Source organism: Colius striatus, chromosome 2, assembly GCF_028858725.1.
Source record: "Colius striatus isolate bColStr4 chromosome 2, bColStr4.1.hap1, whole genome shotgun sequence".
Lineage (NCBI taxonomy): Eukaryota > Metazoa > Chordata > Aves > Coliiformes > Coliidae > Colius > Colius striatus.
In genome coordinates, this window is record NC_084760.1 from 50,533,033 (window position 1) to 50,550,409 (window position 17,377).

Consider the following 17,377-nt stretch of genomic DNA (forward strand, 5'->3'; position numbering starts at 1 on the left):
ACCACTACTCCAGCATGCTTGAGGAGGACTCAAGGTCTTTCACTTGTTCCTTCAAATCAGAGCTGAATCAGGATTTTACTTCAGTGGCACTCCAGTGTAAGCTGGGAAGGATATAGTTTTTGCCTTCTAATTTCAAGCAGGGTAGCCAAAATCTTTTGAGGTGGGTGAAAGGGAGCATGTTTTATCTGGAGACACTGAGGCTGCTCTGCAGAGGTGTCACAGATTATGCGCATCAGGAATGAAACCCGAGTTTTACAGGCACCAAGGTTTCTGTCATTGACATTAATAAACTAGGATTTTACCTGGTGTGTTAACAGGATTAACTGTGTATTATCTGTTTGCATTGTCTTAATAAAAATCCTGGGACTTGTACTATTACCATGATACCTTTTCAGCAGTTTTGTTTTAAAATATTTTAACGAATTTGCCCAGTTAAAAAAAGAAAAACAAATAAAAATGTTAACTTATCTTCTTAGCCCAGATTTAACCTTAAATTTTCTTGTTGTGGTTTGGTATGGTTCTCTCCAATGGAATATTAGCATAGACTTCCATCTGAATTCCTCTCATATGTAGCTAGTTACATTTTTTATTAATTTTTACTGTGTTAATCTATTCCAATTTGGTAACACTTCAGTGCCGTTAACATATTTTTGCTATATATTACTTTGAGAAACATAATGTCATAATTGTAATAATAATTTTGACATTTCTGACAGATATTTGGTACTGCTACTTAGCACTTTATTTCTTATTGCTGGTTTTTATTTTTTAATTGCATTTGCTGCTTTAGCTTATTGTATCAGTTTAAGATCTATGGCACACAAAGCTGACCACTAAGTATTAATATGAACTTGAAACTCTTGCATACATTCAAGATGCAGAACAAGAAGGTGAAACTACGGCTATGTAGGGATGCTAACAGAAAACATAGGTAGCTTTCTTTGCAACAGGTCCACTGCAATCCTGTGAAATTCTATAATTTTTTATATTTCTAGTCTAGAAACCCTATACATTTCTCAGATTTGCTGCCATGCTTCTTGCTGTAGTCTTGCAATGGAAAACAGCTGCAAGAACACAGGAGAGCCTGCTGGTTATTTTGGTTGTACATGCTTTCATGTCACTGCAACAAAAAGAGCAGCCAAACTGCTCCATCACTTTTTTTTTCCTGAAGAAAGAACATACAGGGATTCTTTATTTGGGTTGGTCATTTTACAGAGGCTACACAGAATGCAATTTGGCATGAAGATTAAGCCTACCTTACATTAGATGGCCACCATATTGTGTTTCAATTCTATGGTTGTACTAAGATTTATGTATATTTTAAATTGCTATTGTTCTATAGTAATGAAAAGAATGAGGCCCACAGAAAGGGGGCAATAAGTAAAGCTGGTGAGCGTGCAGAAAACAGTGTCAGTGGATTTGGAAAATGTAAAAATTTCTAGACTTCAAAGTGTGAGTTCAGTTGGGCTGGGCTGGGCTTGACTCTATTGTCCCTGGTCTCAACTATGGGATCCTGCTGGAGATACAAATTCAAAAGAAGTGGATGCATGGGAAAGCTGGCTTGATGGGATCAGCTTGCTGATACTTGACATTGTTTTTAAACTAGAAGTGTGGATAGAAGCATTTTCAGGGTCTGATCCCAACAGTGATAAAACATGAGGAAAGAAAAATATCTACTTACCAGATTAATTTCTGGTTAGCCTTACAAGTCTAGCATCATTCCTATTTAAAAACCTAGCAATTGTATATTCACCCAAATAAACCCAATGTAATTAATGAAGTTTAATGCCCTAACCTCTCTCAGCGGTGTGTGTAAGTGAAAGGAAGATTCCCAGTGGATTACTGTACTTAGGTCTGACTGGTTTATGCGATATAGGCTAACATTTCATACTATTCTGACCTTTTAGCTTTAAGATCTCTACTTGAAATGCTTATTTCTGCCAACAGGGCCTTAAAAGTTCCATCCAAAGCAAAATATATTCTCTGCCTTACCACGCCACACTTCAGCGAAACACCCCTGACCAAGCTTCTGCTCCAGAAATAATGAATCACGTGCAACTTCCCATGCATCTTTAGCCAATCCAACAGTTTGTGGGGTATTATTCGTAGCAATCACAGTTAAGTTAAAACACAAACCATCAGCTTTCTCTATAGGAGAGGAAATTAATAAAAAAAACACACTTATAATCCAAAATCAAGCATGCATTGAGAAAGATGGAAGGTGACTTGTCTCAGTGCTGCACTGACATTCATTTGCAAACACTGATTTTTACATACTGGAGGTAAGAACTTTTTTGTTAGCTTGCAGAAAAAGGCTCCTTGATATAATTAATAGATTACTATGCAAGTCTTGATTTATTATTAAAGCAGTAGTAATTTGTCAAAATCAAAACCTTCCGAAGAAACACAGAATTTCATTTTTCTTTTGCCATCAATTACAGTGAAAGTTGAAGATGAAAGAATTTCAAAGTCAAAGACATAATTCCAAAGACATTTTTCCTAACAGTTTTGGCTTTGCTCTTTTTTTTTTTTCTTGTGAGTCAGTGGCCTATATTTTCACCTTCCATCTTGCAATCCCCACACAGCGAGCTATTTTAGAGTAATTATTTTGCTCCATACCCATCCATACTTCCCCAAACTGCCCATTTCCCAGTCTCTTGATCAACTGTAGGGATTCTCGTGGAATTTCCCAGACATCTTTGGTTTTGACAGACAGATCAGTAAGCCTTGGCATTCCTTTATGACAGGGAACTACTAAGCGGCAGCAAAGACCTGCAGCTCTCTCTGATGGAGCCAGAAGTGAAGCCAACAGCAAAGGAGAGGAAAGAAAAAAAAGTGTAACATGAAACAAAAACAGTAAGCATAAAAACAATGCTACTCACAACAGCTGTTAGTTGCAAACCACAAAGCATCCTGGAAGATTAGAAATTGAACACTGAAAGATATTCATTTGAGACAGAACAGGAGATATTTTAGTCTCTGCCTCCACAGCCCGGAGGTGACCGCCAATGGTTTCTCTTGTGGACTCTGGATTTCCCAGTGCTGTATTAAGATAATTTGATGAGTATCTGGTGTACTATAGTACAGTACAACTTTAAACAAAAAATCATGTGTAAATCACAAACTGGATTACTTCTGTACTGAGGAAAAGAAACATGAAGATTAACTTTTTTTTTCTGAAAATCATTGCAATAAAAATCTGGCACACTTTTTAATTAATTATTTTTCTAGGTATCTTCAGAAAAGGTATTCTCTATATTCCACTCTGTGAAAAGATGTTTTTGTAGGTGTCCTGTATAAAGGTTTTTTCTACCATTCTTTCTAGAGCAAACCTCTACTGGTGTATGCAGCCGGTCCTACATCATTTGGGGCAGATTCATTATATCTGCCTCTCACAAAGCTTCACAAAAGACCTGTGACAAAAGTTACAACGTATTCCAGCAGGAGTAAAAACAATTATATATAGAAATATATGCACACACATATTGTTCTGTAGTGTATTATGCTGCACAAGCAGAGTACAATATAAATTTGCCCAGCAACTTGTATCTTAAAACAGGCACAGAAGCCATGCTGATCTTTATGGAGTCTGCTGGGTGTCTTTGAGGTCTCCCTAGAAGTAAATCTGGGTACTGAGAGGGCATTGTGTTCCCACAATCTGCTTCCCACATTCCAGAGAGCAGAGCAAGCAGCATTTATGTTTTGAGTCAGCTGGGAGTGACATAAAATGAGGGCTCTTGTGTTCACCTGGGTATGGGAGACTGCAGGTGAAACCTCTAGAGCAAGGGTCTGTAACATGAGATCCTGAGCTCCCCTACTTGGATCTTACTGATTATGCCTCTGTGTCGGCATGGAAATGTCTTTCCAGATCTATTTGTTTCTGCATCTGTGCACAGAAAATACACCACCCAAATAATTTGACCACAGAAAACTAAAAGTTGACATAAACCACCTGGTATAGTGGGATTGAAAATTATCTTCCTTCAGTGTGAGTTTTTATAAATTATTTAGCTTAGTTTAATGTAGAGTCACCAGAAACAACTAGAAATTCTCCCAGGCAGCATACAACCATCAGAAATTGGGTGGAGAAGACAGCCAGATGTCTAGTATGAATAGCGTAAGAATACAGCAGACAGAATACAAAGAATACAGAAAAACACCCCACAGAGAAGCTGATTTCCCAAGTAAAAATTATAAGTTTTTGAGCAGCCAGAGTTTGGGGTCATCTGTTAATATTATGAAAAGCCAAAGTAAGGAAAAAGTTAAAAGTGAAATAATTAAAAATAGAAATTTCTTCTTAAAAAAAAATCTTCCTTGTAGGAACTGGTTGTCCTATGCAGGCGTTTGTGGGGCTTTACAGTTGTATCTGCTGCACACCAATTGCCAAAGACAGCAGGATGCACTTTTGGCTTGAACAGTGCCTGCCACATTTTCATCAGGAATTTAGGGAAAAAAAGAAAAGAAGAAAAAGCACTTGGTAGGTGGACACTAACACCCACCTTGTTGCCGTATCTATCTTTAAAATTAGACCAATTATCATTTCAATGTTAGTACTTTGCACATCGAACACAAATCCAATGGGAAAGTTTGAATCAGGTGGGATACGCAAACCTTTTGGTCATTGCTTTAGGTGACTGGATCCCACAATGCAATACCCAATGTGCTTTAATGGCAACACTGTGCTGCAAAGTGGTACATACTAGCACTCGCTTATGCACAGGGAATTCATGCTCTGAGATGTGCAAGTCGAATCCAAAAATTCTGTTTGCTTAGAAGAAGGAGAGCAGGCAAAACCTTTACTTCACTCAAGCTTTTAAAAGCTCTGCTGCCGCACACTGTGAACAGCACTCAAAGCCATTTATAACTGTAATGGGAAAGGAATAATGGAAGATACATTACAACAAGCAAGAGACATAGCTCAAATGACTCTTTAGGGCGTCTTACAGATACATCAACTCAGCAGCAAACACTTTTGTTTTAAAATACTTCGGAGTGCTCTGAAATATCTGAAAAATTACCTGAATAATGCTGAACCAGCTGCTGGAGCGTTTCAAATTGTGCCCGAGTTGTGATATAATATCCACCATTGTCAAGTTTACGAATCTTATAATGTTTGACATGATCTCCTTTCATATCATCCCAGTCTCGAATAGACAGGGAATAGGCACCTGTTCCATGCAAAGGAGAAATAAAAAAATTGTAAGAAGCTTTTAGACACAAAGATTCTGGTTTGTCAGTCAGTTGTTATCAAGTGAAATTCCTTCCAAAAAATGCTTGCCGTACCTTGAAAAAGAATAAGTGAATCTAACAAAAAGAATTAAGTATCACAGAAATCTTACAATGTTCACACCGTGCCCCTTTCACACTTTTCTAGAAATAAATCAGGACTTCTGTGTAAATGAAACCTCACATTTTAACATTTACCTCTTCAGGATGTTAAATTGACTTCCTATTCCAAGTGTCAGGTTACACTGCAAATACTATCCTTTAGGTAAATGCCAGTGGGGGGTAAATACCAAAATTTTCATGGGGAGCGCTGGAGATAACAACTTTATATATGTGTAGAGTTGTTACTCAGATGGATCCCAAACTTCTTTACAAACACTAGACAACCAAATTGGCATACTTTGTATATCATGGTCTTTGAGGGTGGTACTACACCAAGACTGTCCACCAGGAGATCAGCAAGAACTGCATGTTGCACTTTCCAAATCCATGCAGAAGCTTTCCAAGTTTACTGGTGGGATTCAGAAGCTCAAACACAGAGGTTAAGTACCATGTGAGATGCCCCAGGATATCCTACTTGGCAGTTTTCCCACAGGTTGTCACCTTTGTCCGATCTATGTGGATGTCCTGCAGGCATTTCAGATGGCTCTGGATGCTCACGCCAGGTAAAAGAACCTCAGTCAAGGAACTGGACCTAGTTTTAGGTGTAGTGGTGACTATGTTTAGTTTTAGGTGTCTGTAGGTGGGCTATGGGCTTGATAAGTTTCTGGTGCTATTAGGGAAGCTGAATCCTAGCCTGGTTTCTCTGAGTGTTATGACACCGCAAATATTGACAGTGTAATTCCGGTAACCATGTCATCTAAGGGCAGGAAACAGAAACTCCCAGCAGACAATTTTGGGTAGTGTGAAAGGTGGAATGATTTCCTACAGGTTTGAATGCAAACAGCACCAACTGCTGCTTATCCCAAGCCAGGGTACTTTTCAACACACCTGGCAGGTTCATGTTCTCCAGAACCACCTCCAGCTAAGTGAGACAGCTTTAAGGAACCTCCCCACAGTTACATAGTTGAGGTCATGGCGTGAGATGTCTTTCCTGGATGTCTCCCCAGGAAGGAGGTTTCCCTGGCCACATTAACCTGCAACAGGTCACACTGGTGGGTGAGTAGCTTGCTGCCAAGGGAGCAGGGTACAAAAACATCCCCACCTCGACTCCAAGGACTGCTGAAATTCCCTGCTGCTTGTCCTCTAAATAAGCAGAAGAGAGGCAGCAGTTACACAGATGATTCTGGTTTATGAGAATGGGAGACACCCTGAGAGGAGTGACAAGATTTTGATTTCTAAGAGTAGAAAAACATTGTTTAACATTTTTTTTTTTTCCTGAGGAGGTTCTCCTGCTGAGTAAGCACATCTCTCTCAGCTAGGAGTTCAAAGCTTTTTGGGGATTTGTACCCTCACTCTGAGTTGTGCACTGTCAGCCTACTTTCAAAATGTTCCAGCCAGTGTTCTCCACCTCTGCATTTGTGAGTTTTGATCTATTGGCAGCAGCTGTATTTTCTTTAGTCACGCTCCCTGCCTATCTGGTCACTATTTTAGATTCTTTAGGAATATGTAAACAGTCTGTGGCTCCAGGTCTGCAATCAGAGCTGCGTGGGTGGCCCTCTGTGGACCCCCGTTGACCTCAGATCAAGTTGCAGGACTGGAGCCTTAGTTCAAATCTGGACAAAAACAAGAACCGAGATGGATTTCATTATTCATTTATTTAGGCTGTTGGTTATTTACACTATTCGTTATTATACGATGATAAATTAAAATGTAAGAGATATACATAATAAAAATTTGGCTAGAAATGCGACATCACAATATATCATACTAATGAATTTTAGAAAAAAATAAACCTAAAACCAGACAGCCTTAGAGGGTGGAGATTGAAACCAGGTGAAGGATTATACAGACAAGAGCTAATGAAGTACCTGGGTAGTCAGGCATTGAAAAAATGAAAAGCCATCTCCATATGATTTATTTTGGAAGTAAGAAGAGAAGGCAACTGTGATCAAGGGAGGTTAAATTCATGTTGAAGTCATTTGTGATGATACTTTTAACATGATCCTGATTAATTTTACTATTGTTATTATTTAAAGCAGAAAGGATGATTCTAGGTCACAAAACAATTCCTGCCTTAAGCCCAGGATGACTAGCTGGAGTAAGGCATTTTGAGAAGACTTATAGGACAATGCAACATTCAAGCTGTCCCAGCTGACATTTTTCTCTCTCATGACCAATAAGCTTCCTCAAGTTTTCTTTGACAACATACTGAAGGACCACAAGGATGAGAAGGGAAATAGATATTTTTGACAAAAAGCATGCATATTTGTTTTTTTCCCAGTTGTGCTGATGCAAACCTAGCCTGAAGATGTAGAGAGTCCTCAGTTCAAATGCAGAGATATTAAGCTTACTGTTTTAAGACCATCTGTGATGGTTTACTCCATTTCCCCAATGCTTTTGTGTATCACAGGTAGCTCTAAAAAAAAAAGCCCTAACTTTACTAAGTAAACAGCCCTGCAAAACGTATCCCCCACCACTATAAAAAATGATCAAAACAGGCTAAACCGATAGTGTAGTTTAGAGAAACAGTATTGTGCCTGATTTTAGTATCCATGGCTGCCTATATGAGTGAGTTTTTAAACTTGACCCAGAGTGGAAAGAAGTCCTCCTGCTCCTCACACACGTTACAACAGCTGTTGGTGAAAACAAACAGGTGGAGGCTATTTGCAGGAGAAAAAAAAGAGCAAGTTAGAGCCTGTCTTGCTCCTGATGAGAACATCTCACTGCTGCATAGGTATGGGGAATCTGTGGGGTGACAAGATAGGCAATTAGCTGTCTGAAACAGCAGCGTGTCTGTTCAGATTTTGCACCAGAAACAGTCTTCAGAGTTACAGGCAGAGAAGGAAGAATCCGGTGACCACAGGAGTGAAAAATGTGAAACTTAAAATTTTGAATGACAGAATTCAGCACCTGAAGATAGGTTAGATAGAGAGGAGTGGGAAGGAGTGCTGCTCTTCTTTAAGCCCCTTTGTTAGCCACGACTCCAACTGCTTTGCATGCTAAGTCTAGCTGACAGAGTGTGCTCTGATCAAAGCACTCTTTAATTACATGAACCATCATTAGACTTCAGAACTTATATGGAATTAATTCTAGTGACTTATGCTTCCCACAGCTATTGTTTTGGATGGCTTGTTAATTGAGAAATAGCCAGGTTTGTTTCCACTTAGTTGCAGTTTTTTTCCTCAACACTTGTGTGAGTTACAGAGATCTTTTCATACATGTGAAACTTTGAAGAAGATGTTGACAGGCCTCATGAACAAAATGTAAAAGCAAAGATAGCACCCACCAAGAAAACTGGAATGCTTCCATTGTTTTTTTTAGCAGAGAAAAAGCAGAGAACAAATCTTTCCACTTCAACAAAATGGATACAGTTGAATACTTTATGAATATATTAATTAGAAATATTTTCAAATCTTTTCACAGTTAATCTATGAATTGACAATTTTGACATCTTCCCCCTCTCCCCACCTGGGATCTAGCATTTCAAAGGGGAAAGGCAAAAAAAAACCCCTCTTATCTTCCAAAATAATAGGCAGTACCTCTCTCTGCTCCAAATCTTATCTTACCTCTTTCAGGCAAGAAGGTTCAAATACTATGCCTGTTCTGAAGTAAGCAGTAATTTTCATCAAACAAGACTAGAGATTCCTAGCACGTGTTCACAGTAAGCTAGCTGGCCGTGCCTGGACCTGAATACAGACACAAGGAGCTCTGCCTCCCACAGCCTCCCAGCTGCTGTTCCGAGGGGCCATTCCCCAATCAAATCGATTGCAATACCTGTATCCTGAACAGATGTGTTGAGAGATGCTCAGAGCAGAGCAAAGCACCCTGCCTGCGCATGCCTTGCACTGCAGATATCATGGGTTAAGCATTGCATGGGTTGCATTTGGCTTATTCTCTGCTTTGAGCACTCACTCTCAGATCTGGCATGTCCAGACATCTAATACCCTAGCGCACATATATGCAAGATGACACTTATCTCTACCTTCATACCACTGAAAGCAGGATTTCACAAACTTAGTACAAATTTTCTCCTGTATTATCACATTCATAGAACAGTTTTGGCCAGCCTACCTTTGGTAGTTTCACTTTCTCGGATCAGGAAGGTACCTCTAGGGTTTCCAAATGACAACAGCTGCCTCTCAGCATCCTTTCGGCCAAGTTTGCCAAAGTACCACCTTAGGAAAACATCAGAAACAGTAAGACAAATGCTACATAGGATTACTAGATAGTGTCGCAGAGCTCAGACATGGAGGATTATTTGCAAAAACTATGGTTACTCAAGTATATTCAACCATTTGTGTCATACATCTCTCTTTTATTGTGGTGGGAAGGTAATGTGACAAACTTGTGTAGCAGATGTATACACTGTGCAGTAGCACTATGCATTAAGCCTATAATCAGTAGATACTGGGAATGTTTGTTTGGTGTCTTATGACAAAGGCCAGACTTAGACAGGAAGTAACACTTGGTGGGGGGAAGGAGCAGACAAGGAAAAGGGCAGAAATATGCATTGCTGCTGAAGAGCAGTCATTTTAAAGTTGCTGTGAACTACATATGTAGTTCTTGCATACATATGTAGACTTACATTGCGATATATTGGTATTCAGTATTTTTGTTGCAGCACAGATGTAACACCTCAGTAGAAGGACTGGATGCAACCACTTTACTGTTGTTTTATAAGGCTTTCAGAGTTTTGGTACCTTTTATTTGGTACCTTTTTTTTCTTCCTGCAGCAATTTGTTGTTGTTGTTGTTTGGGTTTTTTTTTCGTTTCACAGTCAACCAAGTACAACTTCAAGTACAGGCCACAGTAGGACACAATCAGCTAAATAACTTCCAGCAGTGTATCTTTCATAGTGGAAAGAATATGGATACACACAGCACACCACTTTCACATAGATGTGTCCTCACTATGCTACCCAATGTTTGTGTAGAAGGCATCCTACCTATTGGTAGGTATTTTTTGATACAAGGTGCCCTCTTTAACAGACAGTTTGTACACTAATTGACTCCAAATATTTTCACAAGTTGGTTCAGGAAAAGCAAGCTCTTAAAGCTTGAAATTTGTCAACACTCAAATAAAGGAAGCAGCCCTACATTCCTTTAGGGTTTTTTTTCCTTTGTTTTGACATTGATCAAGCACTGAGCTGATGCTTCTTTTGCTACTAATTACCTAATTATTTATCAGTAAAGAACTGAAATAAAAACAGTGTAAGTAATTTGAAAAATCACTGCAATCAGTCAAAATAACTCCCCGAAATGCCTTCAAATACAGCACTAATGGGTCTTTACAACAAAAAGAAAACATACTCCTCTGCTTGGATGGAATCGACTGGAGCCACATAATTACTGGGAATGTAACCAGTTTCGCCTGTTGTCAAGGAACGGGCCTCCCACCAGTCTCCTTCCCTGCAGAAACAGAGGTGAGGAGGAGAAGCGAGAGTGAGACACAACTGTAAAGACAATGATCAGACTTTGCTAATAGCACCTGCAGCTGTGTGGCGTAAAGAGCCACAGCAACTCATCTTTTTATCACCTGCATGCTTCCAAGAGAGCTGTTTGCATCTAAACACAACATGTATTTCTTTGCACCTATTATTAATTCAGCAATGGTTAGTAATGTAGCCTTCTAAATGTAGCATTATGGCACAAATAGGCATAACAGGCCAGTAAAATCACAGAATCACAAGGGTTGGAAGGGACCTTTAGACATCATCCAGCCCAACCCCCTTGCCAGAGCAGGACCACCTAGAGTGGGTCACACAGGAACTTGTCCAGGTGGGGTTTGATTGTCCCCAGGCAAGGAGACTCCACAACCCATCTGGGCAGTGCTCTGTCCATTCCAGTGCTCTGTCACCCTCACAGTGAAGAAGTGTCTCCTCATGTTTCTTTGGAGCCTCTTATGTTCCAGCTTGTACCCATTGCCCCTTGTCCTATCACTGGACATCACTGACAACAGCCTGGCTCCATCCTCCTGACACCCACCCTTTACGTATTTGTAAACATTAATGAGGTCACCCCTCAATCTCCTCCAAGTTAAAGAGTCCCAGCTCCCTCAGTCTTTCATCACAAGAGAGATGCTCCACTCCCTTCATCATCTTTGTGGCCCTGTGCTGAACTCTCTCCAGCAGCTCCCTGTCCTTCTGGAACTGAGGGGTACAGAGCTGGACACAATTTGGTGAGGGCCGAATTTGGACTAGAATATTGAAAACTTTTTCCATAGCAATTACTCTAATATAGACCCTTGAGAGAGCTTATAGAAAAACTACCAAGCTGAAGCCTGTCACATTCACTGCTAATTTTAAACTTTTATGGAGATAATTGATCTGCAACCCAAAGGTGTCAAAAAGCCATCTGTCAACACGGAGTTTTAGACAGCCCTTAAGGATCACACTTCATCGTGCACACCTAGAGGAGGTATCTGAAGTAGCAAAGAACTCTGCTGCATTTGCAAATACTTACAAAACCCCAGTATTTTACAATGTTTGAATATGAAGCAGTCCATGCAGGACCATCTTATGGCAGTGTTCCACAAGCTTAGTATCAATTCCTGATGTACACGAGTACACACAGAGGGACATGGTAGTGCCCTTTAGACAATGCTCAGTGCCATAGAATGTGCAGCTTTAAGAGAAGTCTATTTCTCAACTTCTTACACATTGTACGGTTTGTGATTTAACAATTTGTGTTTAATTCTCAGCACCAGAGCCACCGATGTTTAACACCTACTGCTACTAATAAGCATTTTGTTTTCTACATCTGGACTGGTTAGAAACTCTTCCTCAGTTCCCCTTTCTGTAAAACAGAGATTTGTTCACTAAATCATAGAATCATAGAATGGTAGGGTTGGAAGGGACCTTTAGAGATCATGTAGTCCACTGTTATCAAATTTGGCCAGAGAATTCAGCCTCTTCTATAAGCAAGCAGTTACACACATTGTCTAAACTATTACTGGCAGGAAAGGTTGTCTCAAGGTGAGCTCTTACTTTAAATTTTCAACTCTGCTTTATTTAACAGTTTGAAAGACTACAAACTCTACAGAAAACAACTAGAAAACAGCTGTGATTAGTCAAATTTTAGCTGTTTCCAATTCTACACTTAAAAAGAGTGAAGAGCAAGTAGCTTTTCTAGAGGCTGGCAGCTGACAATACTTTAATACATTTTGTGTGCATTAGTATGTCAGGCAAATGGCCCTGTCTGTTTGCGTCCCTAATTTTCCCAGCTGAAGTGCTAACTCTTCCCCCATATGTTGCTGTAGAAAATTTCTGAGGGATTATGCCATACTGTGGTTGATAAATTGTACCATTCCACTTCTCCTTACTGTAAGGAGAGTCCACTAGATGGAGGTGTTTTATCATATCTATGGAGGAAAAAATAAAAAAAAGCAGTCCTGCAGATGATCATATCATGAGGAGCAACCCCCTCTTGCTTTGACAGAGCAGCTTAAATCTCTCAAAGCACAGACAGAAAGGAAAAGGAATGCAGATTTCTTTCCCGGCTCGTAATTTTAGGAACCAGACAGGTTCAATGGGACTAGCCTGGCTGTGCACTGGGGATGCAGGGCACGGCTGAGTCTTTCTGAGCCCCAAAGTCGGCCTCTGTCTGAACCTCCCCTGCAAGTACCTCTTTCCCTCAGACTGCCTTTGGTATAATTTCTGTCTTTAAATCACAGGGATACCCTCTGCATGCCACTTCAGGTATTGCTGTCCTGAATTTTTAAACTGACACACATATCAGATTTCATTTCTTGAGGGCTAAGAAAGCCACATCCTACAAAATTCCAGACTACCTAGTTTTGTGCACATATACACTTTCTGGTTGCAAGTAGCACTGGTAGACTCTTGAAAAATAATGGGCTTATTTCGTATCTTTTCTGATATAAGTGAAGAAAGGAAGCATTCTCACTGGAAAGTTGCTTTCTGGAGATTCCCAGGCTGGCTCTCAGTACTCCAGGAGTGTGGTTATGCTTGTGTTTATAAGCAAACAGAACTGGCTGCAATAAGAATTGAGCTTCTATAATCCTACAAGAAAATCAGCTTGTGGGTTTTGAGGGTTTTTGGTTTTGTTTTTTTATTTTTCTGTTAGAAAAACCTTCCTCCAGGCAGTAATTACCTTCATCAAAATCTATGTACTTCATCCACCCACACTTCGGGGAATCTCTCTGTCCCACTGACTACAAGTATGATTGCTTCACAAGTCCCAGTGAGCACCCCATAATTTCATCAACTGGTATGTGTAAGGAATTTATAAGGCATGTAATTTCTTCTTGTTTCAAGTTATGGCATAGTTTGTGTAAGGTTAGGATAGCAGCAGGCAATGTGAACAAAAGCAGATGATAGGTTAAAAAGGGTTTTTTCCAAGCGCTAATTTATAAGTAGAGAGGTTTTTAAACTGCCGCTCCCTCTAAGAGTCATTTTCTGTGCCTTTCATCGACATCAAAGCTCTTCCGTTTCACGGCTCCATGAAATATTCTACAGAATTACCTGATTTTTAAAAACGATTTTAACTTTAATGTACATTGAGCCAACTCCAACCCTGGAGTTGTTCTATTCAAATTAACAGGAGTTGCAATGGGGATGAATTTGCCTCACTGTCACATGCTGTAAGAAAAAAAAGTTGAAAACAATACCACAAAGCCCCTGGAAAGTGAAATACTTGGCTGTTAACCCATTTTTACCTCTACATGGTACCCAACACTGACCACAACACAGACCCTCGAACTTTATGTTCTTAGCCAAGAATTACAAGATGTTCAGATACAGGTCAGTAGCACAGTAAGTTTTCGATGTTATTTTTAAATTGCTAAGGGATTTTTTTTTCCTATGGGCAGTTAATAAAACTAATTTCATGTTGACGATTTCCAGGATGGAAGTGTGGTTTTCATGCCTAATGTAACTGTACAATGGTGCATTCTCACTTATCAGAACTTCCTAGCATGTTCTGACTGTATCACTTACCTTTAAAAGGAAAACAAAAGTTTTAAACTTGGCATGGAAGTCTGGGTAATGTCTCTTTCGTGAATCAGTTTTAACTAATTTCTGTGTAGAGATACTTGCAGCAGACTACAGAAAGTGTTAGTACATGCCTTGCAAAACTTCTGTGACTACTGGTAAAGCATAGGGCTGGTACTCTCAGTTCTGAATGTGAGTTTACTGTGAAATGTAAGCGATGAATCACACAATCTAATGCTTATTTTTGAAGTAATGCTGCATGTGGTTGAAGGTGGTTTTTCTTTCAGTAATAAGGAACTTTGCAAAACCGCTAAATACAAAGACAAGTAAATAAGCGAAGAGTAAAATGCCCACACATCTTGAATATTCAACATTAGATTTTGCTAATAACATAAGCAGACAAATATAACTGTTAACATTATAAGTTTAAAAATATTAAAAAGCATATTACCAAGCCTCTGAAACTTACGAGCTGTTAAGTATTTGAAATTTTTCTCCTTTGTGAAAACTCAAGTCATCTTCTGTTCTTGCTTCATAGTCATAAAGCGCCACAAAAAGAGTTACACCTACGAAAGAAGATAGGTGAGTTACACTCCATCACAAAAAAAAAGATGGAAAGGAGCCTCAACAGATGAAGCATCTAAGACAAATGTAAGCTACTCCGGTTGCTGAGGAGCAAAAGAAACTGAAGCCTCCTACTTTTTGGACAATCATTCTAATCCTCTGCTTAAATGCAGCCAGTGGGCACACCACCTCCTTCACTCTGCACTGTCATCAATACTCTCGGTTTGCCAGACACACACAGCGAAGGATCCCAAGGAGGCAAAGGGGTTTTGAAGAGAGAGTTTAGCCATGCCAAGTATTTCCTGTGAACTACTTGATGGGGTTCAGACCACACTTTCCATTCCCTAGCAGAGGCATGAGCAAGTCAGTCAGCCAAATTGGGCATGCATTTTTCACTCTCCAAGTGAACTAGCACCTGTGAGTTAGCAAAGGTACAGCTGAACACCCAGCTTCATCCCTATATAAACTCTTTGCACTATTTCATGAAAGAAACACTTTCCAAAAGCACGGCTGAGACGGTTGTGCCTCTGCTGCAATCACATGATTGATGCTCACTAAGAGCACTGAAAGAAGACTTTGAAACTCACCTGTTCCTCCTCTTGTACGCAGTGTCCCTGTATGAGAGGAGGAATTGACTCCACCAAACACAGTCAGTCCTTGGCCTCCTGTGGCATGGAAATTGTTGTAGTTTGGGATTGAAGTCACACCAAAGCTAGGATAGTGCTGCGGAGTAGGGTCTGTCCCATAGCGGTAGCCTGAGCTTTGAGTTAAACTGCCATCCCTCTCATCAGTCAGTTTTGTTGCTTCTTTATCCTTACATTGCACACAGCCCATTATCTAAAATCCTAAGAGAGGAAGGAAAGGACAGGTGTTCATACATTGATGCTCACCAGATCTCCCCTAAACTCACATGTGATGAGGATCAAGTTAAGTTCGCCACTCAGAACAAAAGTACTTTAAAAAAAACCCCACAGCCGTTTGAATACAAACAGCACCACGTTGTTAAAAGCTCCCACAAAATCTTCCTCACAGTGGTTTCCCATCGAGGCCTGGGAAAGAAGGTCCTGCCTGCTCTTAGGGTAGTGGCAGCTCTCTACACAGCCCCACTAGGCAATGACCTTCATGGAGGCAGCAAGAGGATGAAAGCTCTCCTGCTCACCTTTTGCCAGGAGAACAAGACTGGCAGGCAGAGGACTCAGCCAAAAAGTGCAGCTGGAGGTGTTCAAGTCTGCCCTTCAAAACACAGAGCAAGGCACACAGCTCGTGGTTCATGTTTGACCTTGTCAATGACGTAAGAACTGACTTCACCTAAAGGCAATACAACCCTTTTCCATCGCTAGAGCTCCATGTGACAGGCAGAAAACCAGGCACAATGTGCTGACAGGGAAAATTTCTTCACTGAAAGGGTAGTTGAAACACTGGAACAGGTTGCCTGGGGAAGTGACTGAGTCACCATCCTTGGAAGTATCTAAAAGATGTATAGATGTGGCGCTTAAAGACATGTTTTTTAGTGGCAGATGTTGCAGTGCTAGTTTAACGGTTGAACTAGATGATCTTAAATGTCTTTTCCAACCTAAATGATTCTATGACAGTTATTACAGCACAGGAAAATAGGAAGGAGCGATCACACAGCAAACTAAAATAAAAGACAGCACTCTCATGCAGTACTGAACTGAAGGGTAAAACTTACTGGTGGCAGAAGGCGGGACTGCCAAAGGCATACATGAGTTAAGAAACTAGAGAAAGATCTGGTCAAATGCAGACCATCTCAAATTCTGGATCCCAGACAAGAGAAAAATGAGAGGATATGGCTTGGAAAAGGTTGCTCTAAGTTTTTTAATACTTACAATCTCTTGTTCAGCACCCTCATGGGGCCCTACCAGGTCCTGGGTTAATCTCTCCAGTTTTAGGTGTCCACCTCTCTCTAGGTGAAGGGAAACAGACGGTGGCTTGTCACATCTTAGGAGCAGCCCTTCAAGGTTAGTCCTGTCACCTGGTATTGCTTTTCATCTGCAAGCTCTGACATCTTATAACCCCTGTGCTGGTGTTTCTGAATTCATTCCTATTGAGTGGAGATGAAACTACACACAAAACCTGAGTTTCTGAAGGTGGGTGCAATGAATCTAGGGAGTCAGATACTTGTCTGGATTCACTTTTGATGTGAATCTGTATGGTGACTGCTACCTGACATACAAACAACATGCTTTGAACACAAGGGCTGCAAAATGAGCAGTGATAATAGAAAAATCTTAAAAAAAAAATAGACTTAGTAGACATACTTTGTCCACAATATATAAACACGTCAAGGAGAAAATGCAGAGAACAGAAAAAAGAGAAAATGATAGTGAAGTAATTTTTTTCCCCTCCATATTTGTTTTCACATTTCAGCCAATATCCATCACTTAGGGTAAATAAAAGCCTATCCTTTTTCAAATAGCCTCATTTTTCTGTAGCTGCCAGGCTGGCTATTTTGTACTCCCTACTCCAACATCAACACAAGAAATTGGTTTTGACAGACTCATGGGATTCAGAAAA

General features: G+C 40.2%; 1 protein-coding gene across 5 annotated transcripts in view; it reads right to left on the reverse strand.

The window, feature by feature from the left end:
- The window catches only part of FYN (FYN proto-oncogene, Src family tyrosine kinase), a 137,744-nt gene that overhangs the window by 22,080 nt on the left and 98,287 nt on the right, over window positions 1–17,377 (reverse strand). For 4 of the 5 annotated variants that reach the window (XM_061990523.1, XM_061990524.1, XM_061990522.1 and 1 more), the window contains 6 exons: window positions 15,430–15,687; window positions 14,748–14,844; window positions 10,638–10,736; window positions 9,400–9,503; window positions 5,019–5,168; window positions 2,620–2,784 (listed from right to left, as the gene is read on the reverse strand). In XM_061990523.1, the coding sequence (XP_061846507.1) occupies window positions 2,620–2,784; window positions 5,019–5,168; window positions 9,400–9,503; window positions 10,638–10,736; window positions 14,748–14,844; window positions 15,430–15,676 (862 nt within the window). In that variant the 5' untranslated portion in view covers window positions 15,677–15,687. Of the gene's footprint in view, window positions 1–1,992; window positions 2,149–2,619; window positions 2,785–5,018; window positions 5,169–9,399; window positions 9,504–10,637; window positions 10,737–14,747; window positions 14,845–15,429; window positions 15,688–17,377 lie in introns of all 5 variants that reach the window. The other variant, XM_061990526.1, reaches the window with a different exon arrangement.